Here is a 13,460-nt window from a genome sequence, read left to right as displayed (position 1 = left end):
ATAAAAGATAATAATTTAAATTATACTTCTCATATTAATCAGGCAATCTTTTACCAATTGAATTTGATTTATTGCAAACCCTATATCCTTCGAAATGGTTTGCAATTTTGTACAAGCCAAGCTTGTTATCAACAATATTTTATCCAAAACACATAGTGATAAAATAAAATAAAATTTTTCTATTCTATAGACTATAGCACTAGCCATAGTGGAAGTGACAGGATCTTCAGAATCCTTTAAATTTGCCAAAGCTGCCCTCAAAGCATCATAAAGTAGGAAAAAAATTACAATCGCCTTATATGATGTTAGCCAGCTTCTATAAATATAAAATAAACATTATATATCGAAACAATTAAGATAATATTACCGAGTGGTATTCTTGATGCGTAAAAATCTATGTGATTTTGTCAGTAAATCACTCTGACATGTTTTGAGTACTTCATATCTTTTAACACCATTAAAATATACGTAAATTTCGTTTAATATTCCCAAGACATTTCGCAGCTCTTTTACTGATTGGCATAATTGAACAACTATTAAATTTAATCGATGACAATAGCACCAAATAAAAGCTGCCTTTGGCGCCTCCGCTCTAATCAAAGCCTGCACTCCATTAATTCTTCCACTCATGTTTAGGCGCCATCATAGCTTTGCCCCACTAGGAATTCGAGGGGTAGATTCATGGAGCCAAGCTTGGATATTATATTCTTTTTAATATCGAGGCCCGTTGTATTTCCCTACAATAAATGTCTATCAGCCTTTCAACGGGCTTAGGTGTCTCGCTATTTTCAACATATCTCACTATCAAAGCTATTGCTTCTGATTTCGATACATCATATGTGCCATCAACTATAATTGAATAGCACCTGTTGAATTCAATCTCCTTTTGAATTTTTTTTATAACTATATTTTTCATGGTTTCAATAAGAATAATTATGTTATTATATTATAACAGATTTGAATATAATTTAGATTTTAATCCCTTAATTTTTTTCTCACTTCTTCTTTCTTCATTATCTTGTATATACATTTTAAGAACAGGCTCAGAATCTGCAATAAGTTTAATAAGGCTCATCATATTTCCATCTTGTTGCCTGTTCCCCCAGAAGGCTTGATTGCGAGATAAGCATTTATATTTTTTTTGGTTAATATTTTTGGGCATATTTTGACAATGATCTAAAAATTATAAATGAATATATATAAGATTTAATATTTAAATTTTTACTATTCCCTTTGATAAAATTTTAATTTTGCGTCAAATCTTGAAAGTGGAAAAATAATTTTATGATAAGAAATATCGGATAAAAAACTAATTTGCTAAACATCGACTATAAAAATTTTTAAAAAAATAAAATAAAAAATTTTTTTTTTAAAAATTTTAAAATAAAAAATTTAAAAAATTTAAAAAAAAAAAAGTACCCCCATAGAAATTTATAGAAGCAGTTGCTTCGGACCCCCCTCCCGTTGTAGGGGTCACTGCCCATTACCCTCAAGTACTAGTGTTAAGCAATTATTTAGTAAGGCTTAACTTATACTTAGTGATCGCCGTTCTAAACTTGGGGATAATAATATTGAAATGATTATTAATATAATACAATAAATAAAAAATAAAATTATTTTTATTACATTATTTTTTTATATAAAAATAATTAATAAACTTTTAAATATTTTTAAATGTTAATTTTTTCGACAATGTGAGGTAGTGGTAGGCAATACATTGCCGAAATACCCCGGCAATGTGAACATTGCCTGGTTATTTTAGGCAATGTGTTATTTTTGTAATATTATATTATTAATAATTTTGTTTTTATTATTAATAATTTTTTTAAGATTAAAATTTTATTTGATAATTTATATTATTTTTTTAGATATAATAATATGTTTTTAAATATATTATTTGATTGATATTTTTTTTTAAATATATTGAAATATATTATAATATATTTTAATTTGTTGTATTAATTTTTTATATATTTTTTGATTGATATTTTTTATTATAATGGTTTTTTATGTTTTTTATCATAATGGTTTTTTATGTTTTTTATCATAATTTATGTTTTTTATCATAATGGTTTTTTATGTATTTATTTTTCAGGTAAATTTTTTCTTGATATATTTTTTGACTAAATATTTTTTTTATTTTTTGCTAAATATTTTTTGTGTTATATTATTTTTTTAAATATATTTTTTGATTGATATTTTTTTTAAAATAATTTTAGATAATATATTTTAATTTGGTATATTTTTTTATATATTTTTTGATTGATATTTTTTAATATAATGGTTTTTTATGTATTTATTTTTCACGTAAATTTTTTCTTGATATATTTTGTATGATATTTTTTTTAAAATAATTTTAGATAATATATTTTAATTTGTTATATTATTTTTTATATATTTTTTGATTGATATTTTTTAATATAATGGTTTTTAATGTATTTATTTTTCACGTAAATTTTTTCTTGATATATTTTTTGATCTAAATTTTTTTTTATTTTTTGTGTTATATTATTTTTTTAAATATATTTTTTGATTGATATTTTTTTTTAAATAATTTTTAGATAATATATTTTAATTTTTTATATTATTTTTTTATATATTTTTTGATTGAAATTTTTTAATATAATGGTTTTTTTATGTATTTATTTTTCACGTAAATTTTTTTTTGATATATTTTTTGATAGCTAAATTTTTTTTTATTTGTGTTATTATTATTTATTTAAATATATTTTTTTTTAGAGATAAGATATTTTAATTTGTCATAATTTTTTTAAAATATATTTTTTGATGGATATTTTCTTTAAATGATTTTTATATAATTTATTTTTAACGTTTTTTTAAGTTTTTAAAAGCAATTTTCAGTGAAGATGTATTATAGAAAAGTGACAATTGTCATAATTGTTATTTTTGAACATTTTTTAGTTTTTTTAAGTAAATAGGTAAAAATATGTTTTGTAAAAATGTTAAATTAATATTTCAGTGAAGATGTACTATGGAAAAGTGACAATTGTCATAATCGTTATTTTTGAACATTTTTTAGTTTTTTTAAAGTAAATAGGTAAAAATATGTTTTGTAAAAATGTTAAATTAATATTTCAGTGAAGATGTACTATGGAAAAGTGACAATTGTCATAATCGTTATTTTTGAACTTTTTTGATTTTTTTTAAAGTAAATAGTTAAAATTATGTTTTGTAAAAATGTTAAATTAATATTTCAGTGAAGATGTTATATGGAAAAGTGACAATTGTCATAATCGTTATTTTTGAACTTTTTTGATTTTTTTTAAAGTAAATAGTTAAAATTATGTTTTGTAAAAATGTTAAATTAATATTTCAGTGAAGATGTACTATGGAAAAGTGACAATTGACATAATCGTTATTTTTGAATTTTTAAAGTAAATAGGTAAAAATATGTTTTGTAAAAATGTTAAATTAATATTTCAGTGAAGATGTACTATGGAAAAGTGACAATTGTCATAATCGTTATTTTTGAACATTTTTTAGTTTTTTTAAAGTAAATAGGTAAGAATATGTTTAGTAAACATGTTAAATTAATATTTCAGTGAAGATGTACTATGGAAAAGTGACAATTGTCATAATCGTTATTTTTGAACATTTTTTAGTTTTTTTAAAGTAAATAGGTAAAAATATGTTTTGTAAAAATGTTAAATTAATTCAGTGAAGATGTACTATGGAAAAGTGACAATTGTCATAATCGTTATTTTTGAACATTTTTTAGTTTTTTTAAAGTAAATAGGTAAAAATATGTTTTGTAAAAATGTTAAATTAATATTTCAGTGAAGATGTACTATGGAAAAGTGACAATTGTCATAATCGTTATTTTTGAACATTTTTTAGTTTTTTTAAAGTAAATAGTTAAAATTATGTTTTGTAAAAATGTTAAATTAATATTTCAGTGAAGATGTACTATGGAAAAGTGACAATTGTCATAATCGTTATTTTTGAATTTTTAAAGTAAATAGGTAAAAATATGTTTTGTAAAAATGTTAAATTAATATTTCAGTGAAGATGTATTATGGAAAAGTGACAATTGTCATAATCGTTATTTTTGAATTTTTAAAGTAAACAGGTAAAAATATGTTTTGTAAAAATGTTAAATTAATATTTCAGTGAAGATGTACTATGGAAAAGTGACAATTGTCATAATCGTTATTTTTGAACATTTTTTAGTTTTTTTAAAGTAAATAGGTAAAAATATGTTTAGTAAACGTGTTAAATTAATATTTCAGTGAAGATGTACTATGGAAAAGTGACAATTGTCATAGTCGTTATTTTTGAACTTTTTTGATTTTTTTTAAAGTAAATAGTTAAAATTATGTTTTGTAAAAATGTTAAATTAATATTTCAGTGAAGATGTACTATGGAAAAGTGACAATTGTCATAATCGTTATTTTTGAACATTTTTTAGTTTTTTTAAAGTAAATAGGTAAAATTATGTTTTGTAAACATGTTAAATTAATATTTCAGTGAAGATGTACTATGGAAAAGTGGCAATTGTCATAATCGTTATTTTTGAACATTTTTTAGTTTTTTTAAAGTAAATAGGTAAAAATATGTTTTGTAAAAATGTTAAATTAATATTTCAGTGAAGATGTACTATGGAAAAGTGACAATTGTCATAATCCTTATTTTTGAACATTTTTTAGTTTTTTTAAAGTAAATAGGTAAAAATATGTTTTGTAAAAATGTTAAATTAATACTTCACTGAAGATGTACTATGGAAAAGTGACAATTGTCATAATCGTTATTTTTGAACATTTTTTAGTTTTTTTAAAGTAAATAGGTAAAAATATGTTTAGTAAACGTGTTAAATTAAAATTTCAGTTTAGATATGTTTTATATTATATAGACACTAACAGGAATATTAACATTAAAATTCCTAAATTCGCTATTATTTATATATTGAAAATTAAAGATGAATTATTTTCCTGCAAATCGTCAATGCCTTGATTTGATTAATCTCGAGATTTCAGCATGAATACATTAATGACCTCAAATGATAAAAAATTTTACTATTATGATTACACCTTAATCTTCATAGCAGCCGGAAATGTTTTTTAACATAATTTATAATAGTAGACCGATGTATAAATAAAATATTTTTAGGATTAATTTATTTTTTCCTAAAATATTAACTGCGAAATATTTAAATATGAATCCTGCATCGGTTATTTGTATATCAACTAACTATAATATCTTTGACTTATTTATTTCAATTCTGTGAGTAAATATATTTTAAATATTTATACACTTTAGTGAACTATCTAAAATTACAAGTTAGAGCTATTGAGATGTATATCTATCACTAAATACATTTTCATGAATATATTTATAAACGAAATAAATTTTAGCAATTAACTATGTTGCAATATAGCGAACATTAAATACTATTAGCCCTTATATTTATTACTAAGATTATGCGTCAAACATTATAAGTACATCTGAAATTTTAATTTAACATTTTTACAAAACATAATTTTAACTATTTACTTAAAAAAAACTAAAAAATGTTCAAAAATAACGATTATGACAATTGTCACTTTTCCATAGTACATCTACACTGAAATATTAATTTAACACGTTTACTAAACATATTTTTACCTATTTACTTTAAAAAAACTAAAAAATGTTCAAAAATAACGATTATGACAATTGTCACTTTTCCATAGTACATCTTCAGTGAAGTATTAATTTAACATTTTTACAAAACATATTTTTAACTATTTACTTTAAAAAAACTCAAAAAATGTTCAAAAATAACGACTATGACAATTGTCACTTTTCCATAGTACATCTTCACTGAAATATTAATTTAACACGTTTACTAAACATATTTTTACCTATTTACTTTAAAAAAACTAAAAAATGTTCAAAAATAACGATTATGACAATTGTCACTTTTCCATAATACATCTTCACTGAAATATTAATTTAACATTTTTACAAAACATATTTTTACCTATTTACTCTAAAAAAACTAAAAAATGTTCAAAAATAACGATTATGACAATTGTCACTTTTCCATAGTACATCTTCACTGAAATATTAATTTAACATGTTTACAAAACATAATTTTACCTATTTACTTTAAAAAAACTAAAAAATGTTCAAAAATAACGATTATGACAATTGTCACTTTTCCATAGTACATCTTCACTGAAATATTAATTTAACATTTTTACAAAACATATTTTTACCTATTTACTTTAAAAAAACTAAAAAATGTTCAAAAATAACGATTATGACAATTGTCACTTTTCCATAGTACATCTTCACTGAAATATTAATTTAACATGTTTACAAAACATAATTTTACCTATTTACTTTAAAAAAACTAAAAAATGTTCAAAAATAACGATTATGACAATTGTCACTTTTCCATAGTACATCTTCACTGAAATATTAATTTAACATTTTTATAAAACATAATTTTAACTATTTACTTTAAAAAAAATCAAAAAAGTTCAAAAATAACGACTATGACAATTGTCACTTTTCCATAGTACATCTTCACTGAAATATTAATTTAACACGTTTACTAAACATATTTTTACCTATTTACTTTAAAAAAACTAAAAAATGTTCAAAAATAACGATTATGACAATTGTCACTTTTCCATAATACATCTTCACTGAAATATTAATTTAAAATTTTTACAAAACATATTTTTACCTATTTACTTTAAAAAAACTAAAAAATGTTCAAAAATAACAATTATGACAATTGTCACTTTTCTATAATACATCTTCACTAAAAATTGCTTTTAAAAACTTAAAAAAGTTCAAAAATTACGATTATACCTTTTGTCACTTTTACCTATAAAATTAGGAATCAAAAGATTAAAAATTACGTTAAAAATAAATTATATAAATATCATTTAAAAAAAATATCAATCAAAAAATATATTTAAAAAAATTATGACAAATTAAAATATCTTATCTCTAAAAAAAAATATCAATCAAAAAATATATTTAAATAAATAATAATAACACAAATAAAAAAAAAATTTAGCTATCAAAAAATATATCAAGAAAAAATTTACGTGAAAAATAAATACATAAAAAACCATTATAATAAAAAATATCAGTCAAAAAATATATATAAAAATAATATAACAAATTAAAATATATTTTCTAAAAATTATCTTAAAAAAAACAATCAAAAAATATATTTAAAAAAATAATATAACACAAAAAATTAAAAAAAATTTAGCTATCAAAAAATATATCAAGATAAAATTTACGTGAAAAATAAATACAAAAATAATATAACAAATTAAAATATATTACCTCTCAAAAAACAAAAAAAAATTAGCTATCAAAAAAAATCTACGTAAAAAATAAATATATCAATCAAAAAAAATATGTAAAAAATAATATAACAAATATATTATTTCAATATACTTAAAAAAAAATATCAAAAAAAATATATTATATATTACCTCTAAAGTTTTATTTAAAAAATAATATAAACCAAAAAACAAAAAAAAATTATCTATCAAAAAAAATCTACGTCAAAAATAAATATTTAAAAAAGTAATTATATTAAAAAAAATATATAAAAAAAATTATATTAAAAAAAATTATCAATCAAAAAAAATATATAAAAAAATAATTATATTAAAATAAAATATCTATCAAAAAAAATATGTAAAAAAATATATAACAAATTATAATATATTATAATATATTAAAAAAAAATATCAATCAAAAAATATATTTAAAAAGATAATATAACAAATTAAAATATTATATCAAAAAATAAATTAATATTAAATAAATAATAAATTAATATTAAATAAATAATAAATTAATCTTAAATAAATAATAAATTTATAAATTTGTAAAATACACATTGCCTAAAATAACCAGGCAATGTATACATTGCCGAAATCTCACATTTACATTGCCTACCACTACCTCACATTGCCGCTAACATATACACAAATAAAATACATTATAACTAGGGATGCACCGATTTATCGGTCGTAGGATATTTTACCTTTTTTAAATATCGGTTATCGGCTGATATTATAAAATTTCCCGATCCGATAAAATGGCGTCTTAATTTAAAAAAATTTATTTCAAATTTCATAATATATTTGTTTATTACTTATTATGTAAATAGATTAATGTTAATCTTAATATATAAATAATTGATTTATCAATAAAAATATTTTATATAACTTTAAATTCATAAAAATAAACTATAACTGATTATTATAATATATTTAAATGACTTATGGTAGATTTAAATTATAAATGTTATATTAAAAAGTATGATGAGTATGCAATAAAAATTAATCGACTTGTATGTTTACAGAATACAATATCGGATATGTAATCGGCCGATATCAATTTAATATCCGCAATATCGGATCGGTCTCCAAAAAGTGGTATTGGCATACACCTAATATAAACCAAAAAAAAAGATTTATTAAATTTTCTTTATAAAGTAGCGGTAACTAATAGCGCGCTACCTCTTTTGGCAAATAGGGGTAGCGGTGTAGCACGCTCCTTTTAAAAGTAACGTTTAACAAAACTGATTGTTAGAAATGGCAGCACAACGCTGGATGTACAGAATTTTAATATCGGATCAGCCCGATCGCTCGTATTTTTTAAGAATACCTGTTATTGACTGAAATATATCAAAATGAGGGATAACAATTATTTATAATATAATAATGTTAATATCATAGGTTTTTCTATAAAAAGCAAGAGAGTTGAGAGTTTCGACCGCCCTTTCATCTAGTTAATATCAAAATGAAATTTTAACTCATTATAAATTATATTAACTGAGATAGGTATAAACCCCGCTTTTTTTAACCCTATACTGATGTTAAATAATTAAAATTAAAAAATAACTTAGTTCGAATATAATTATGGGGGGAAGCATCAAAATTTGATTATTTAATATATGTCTATTTGAAAATTAACATTTCGAATATATTATGAACTACAATTTTTCAAATTTCTTTTCTATTTTTCTAATAATTTCTTGAATAATTAGCGTAACTGGGTATTAATTTTAAAAAATATCGCGAATAATGAATTAATGTATAGATGGACCTATATATCAACATTTCAATGTAATATAAAACTTCCTTTATCGTTTAAAATTGATTTACAAATAGGGTTATTATTTAAAAAAAACATTAATCTACATCAAAAAAAATAGTGAAAGATAAGGACTTAAATAAGCAAAATCTAAATTAAGTAACCAAATTGCATTATTAATCACCACTTGCTTCAATTAGTTTGTAAAATTAAAAATAACATATTTTAAAAATTACAAATAATATTTATATCATCGACATTGGTATTAGAATTTAATTGTATAATTTAGAAATTTATATCTAATGAACATTTCAAAAGAGATTACCTTTATACTTATTTTATTTTTTACACAATAATACAAAATTTGATTTTCAAAAATAATAGTAAGAAACTGAACGGAAAAATAATAAATTTATGAATGTAAAATATGCTCTTAAGAGAACAGGTTGAGAAGTAGCAATAGGTAATTTTAGTTTTAAAAAATTAAATTTGATTTGGCATTTTTATTTAAATCAGAAAATTTTAAAATAAAATTATTTTAGCCAAAAATATCAGCTGACCTTTTTCGACGCCGATATTGATAGTTAAATTATTTTAAAAATAATTAAATTATTATCATCGGCTCTTTAATTTAAAAAATATCAAATTACAAATATTTAATTTTTCACCAATTTCCTAACTTGTTCCCTTGAGCATTAGTCCTTTACTTGCAAAATATTATTAAACTGAAATTTTAAAAAATAATATTTTACAATCTTACACCATAATCCTTTAATTAAAATTTGGATTATTTATATTTGGTTTAAATCGCAATGAAAATTGCTTGTTTTTTTAACTTTAAAAAATCATAATATTTGATTTTTTTAAAAAACATAACGATATTTGCCAACCCTATTTACAAGTAATATCATGCATATTGAAATTTTTTTATTTTCATATTTTAAGAATAAATGAATTTAACGATAAAAAAAACCATTAATTGCATTGAAATGTTCAAATATAGTGCCAATACGTTTTTTATACATTATTCGCGATATTTTTTTCTAATAATTACCCAGATACGCTAAATATTGAAAAATTATTAGAAAAATAGTTATTGAATAATAAAAATTTTAAAAAATTGAAGTTCATAATCATTTCGAAATTTTAAATTATTTTACTTAGTTATTAATATTAGATTCTAATTCAACTAATTTAGTTATTTAAAAATTAAAACTATTTAACATGAGTAAAAGGCTTAAAAAAGCCAATTTTTATACCTTTAATCCCCATTATCTCAGGTATTATAATTGCTAATGTCTTCAAATATTACTAGAACATATATAACGTGCCTATATATTTTTATCGAAATTGAAATAAGTAGACCGAAAGTGTTTGATTTGACATGAAATGGCCTATAGTGTAAAGATTTTCCCTATTATTAAATTGGATCTATTGATAACGGATAGAATCGTCGATACACCCCTACTTGTAAGATTACATCAAATTTATCACATGTTAGGGTTATTGATAAAAAATTGATTATGAATAATAAGTATAAACAAGATATAATATTAAACCTTGATTCAGGCTATTGATATTCCTAAAATTATTTGAAGATTCGTTTTCTGGATGCTCATTATTATTAGGACTGTACGAATGGTCAATTCTATTTATATTAATATTAGGATCGGTTTGAACATAATTGTTAGTAGGAGGGATGTTGATGGATTGTCCGGCCTCTGAATCAAATTTTCTTTTAAGACGCTTGTATAGTATAAATTCCCTGAACTCTTGTTCGTCAGCCATTTCTTCTGACATCAAAGGTGCGGATTCATGATTAGATGGTAATTTGATTAAGGGTAACTGAGGTAAAATATGCTTATTGGCAGTAATAACTTGCCATGAATTTGCAACTTTTGGGTGAGGGTGACGAGAATGCTGCTGATCTTCGGGGGCAAATATCGTCTTTTTTCTAACGGGTGAGGGAATCCGAGTAACTTTGATGGGCAATAATTTAATCGTTTATAAACGTATAGTATTATGGTTAATTAATAGAATTATCAAAATAAAACTAATTATATTTTTATAACTAAAATTCATGAGATGACACTTAAAGTCCTTTATCTTTTTGTCAAATGGAAGCATTTTTAAATTTTTCAAACTATGGAATGTAAATCTTATATTTTTCTTATGCTTAATACTGCGTTTTATATGAGTTTTTGAAAATATAACTCGATTCAAAATGTAATGAGATTTTAACTATTATTTAACTAAACAGAAAAGAATAATAATATCTATAAAGGTATTTAATCATAATATTCAAAAATATTTTACAAGGAAAAGGAACCTTGTATTTAGATGTAATTGATTATTAAATCACTATTCAAAATCGATATTAAGATGTAACGTTAAAGTTTGTATTACGCTTATAACTAGGTTTCAATTTAGTGGCTGGCAAAAACTGATTGATAAATTAATAATTACTAATTAATTGATGCAGCCCAAATTAGAGATCTGAAAAAGTAGGCCCGGCCGTACCCAGACCGGCTCGAAAGGGCTTAGGGCCGGGCCATGAAAATTCGGGCAGGGTCGGGCCTTAGAAATTTTTTTAAATATATCTAAATTTATCAATTTTATGTAAAATAAAAATATGTGATTCTATTTATAGAAAGTAGACGCCATATAACAAATATCGTTTATTATGAGTAATTATAAAAATTGGGCCGGCAAAATTTTTTGAAAAAAATTTCGGGTTCGGGCCGGGCAAAACTTTATAAAAAAAATTTCGGGCTGGGCCGGGCTTGAAAAATTAGGCCCGATGCAGATCCTAGCCCAAATATTCAATGCTTATGCTTCTTTAATTTTAGTTTTGTCATATTGTCAATCTTAGCAATTTTTTCTTATTTTACCAGTAATCTTCTTCAAACCATCAAATTGTTTAAGACATCAAAATATACTAAATAACGCACTAATTATTAATATAAGTTTCAAAATCTTAATTATAGCTTAGGTCGTGCATAGTTTTTTGGTGCAATAAATATAGGGCAAATTAGATACTTAGAACTTCAACACTACACGTTCTGGCATATGCTAATTTGGCTACTTTTTTATTATTTTACACATACCCTTTTCTCATTTAAACCACGTATAGGGATGCAATTGCAGTAATTAAGCACTACTTAATAGTTTGGTATAAATTCCATAATCAGTGTTTAAAAATGTTTGGCTCTCAGGTTTAAAGAGTGACATTATAGACTTAATTTTGTTCTCGGCTTATTTTTTTAAGGTTAGCAAAACTAATTGAGGAATCAGTAAATACAAACCAGCCACTAATAAGGGACAAGCCAAATATTTGATTCTTCTATATTTTTACTTCTAACATGATGCCAATTTTCTTTATTTTGCTAATAACTTTTTAAATACTATCCAATCCACCAATAATTAAAATTAAAAATTGATAAAATTCAGAATAAATGCTGTCTGATTATTTTCAATAACAAGGTTGATCAAAATTTTGTTGCTAATAATTTATTTTAGAATAAGTGCTTAATTGTTGAGAAGCTTAACGGGGATGATAAAAAGAATATTACAAATATTATAAACAAAAATACTTAATCAGAGACCGGCAAGCCGGATCCGGATTTTAATTTTTTTAAATATACCTATGCCGGGTTTTAAATCTTTTTTTAAATAGGCCTGGCCTTATATTTTAAATCATCATTATTGTTTATAAAAATTAAAAATAATTATAATATATTTTAAAAAAATCCGTACCGGCCTTGAAAATATAAAATCCAGGCTAGGCCGAAAAATATTTTTTATAAAAAATCCGGGCCGGGAATGTTCAAATGGTATCTCTGCAGGTATATGATCAGTTATTCTATAGGAATTTAATAACCACCTCCCCCTCTCCTTGATAAATCCTAGCTATCTGAGTGGTATGCAATTATTTCTAAAATGATTTATCTCTAAATTAGAATATGAAGGCTCCAAAGACGATAGGTCTCAATAAATAATTTTTAAAAAAGAGGAATCAATTCGTAATTGTGATTACGACAAATCAAAAAATGTTGTGGAAACTTTTTAATTTTGTAAAAAAGTCAATATAAAATTTATGATATTGTAAATGAATAGATATGCAAGAGTCCATAATCCATTTTCTAAATGTATTATAATCAGGGTTTCGAACCGTTTAGTATAACGGTTCGGTTCGTTCCGGTTTTTAGTTTAAAATTTTATAAAGGTTTTGTTCCATTTCGGTTTTTTAAAAAAAAATCATATCGGTTCGGTTCGGTTTATAATTTATAACGGTTCTTTTCGGTTTGTTCCGGTTTTTATAAATTTAATTTTAAAAAAAATTAATCATTAACCATGTATATATTAATTTTAGAGAAAAATCT

At 22.2% G+C, this 13,460-nt stretch overlaps 1 protein-coding gene across 4 annotated transcripts in view; it reads right to left on the bottom strand.

The window, feature by feature from the left end:
• LOC135930565 (uncharacterized) overlaps positions 1-13,460 on the bottom strand; it is a 67,062-nt gene that overhangs the window by 10,272 nt on the left and 43,330 nt on the right. For 2 of the 4 annotated variants that reach the window (XM_065467388.1, XM_065467389.1), the window contains exons 15-16: positions 10,638-11,057; positions 8,331-8,431 (exon numbers count right to left, since the gene is read on the bottom strand). In XM_065467388.1, coding sequence (XP_065323460.1) covers positions 8,376-8,431; positions 10,638-11,057 — 476 coding nt within the window. In that variant the 3' untranslated portion in view covers positions 8,331-8,375. The remainder of the gene's footprint in view (positions 1-8,330; positions 8,432-10,637; positions 11,058-13,460) is intronic. The other 2 variants (XM_065467387.1, XM_065467386.1) reach the window with 1 other exon arrangement.

This window comes from Gordionus sp. m RMFG-2023, chromosome 5 (assembly GCF_954871325.1).
Source record: "Gordionus sp. m RMFG-2023 chromosome 5, tfGorSpeb1-WG-v2, whole genome shotgun sequence".
In the NCBI taxonomy this organism is placed as follows: Eukaryota; Metazoa; Nematomorpha; class Gordioida; order Chordodea; family Parachordodidae; genus Gordionus; species Gordionus sp. m RMFG-2023.
This window is presented reverse-complemented; position numbering and strand designations above follow the sequence as displayed.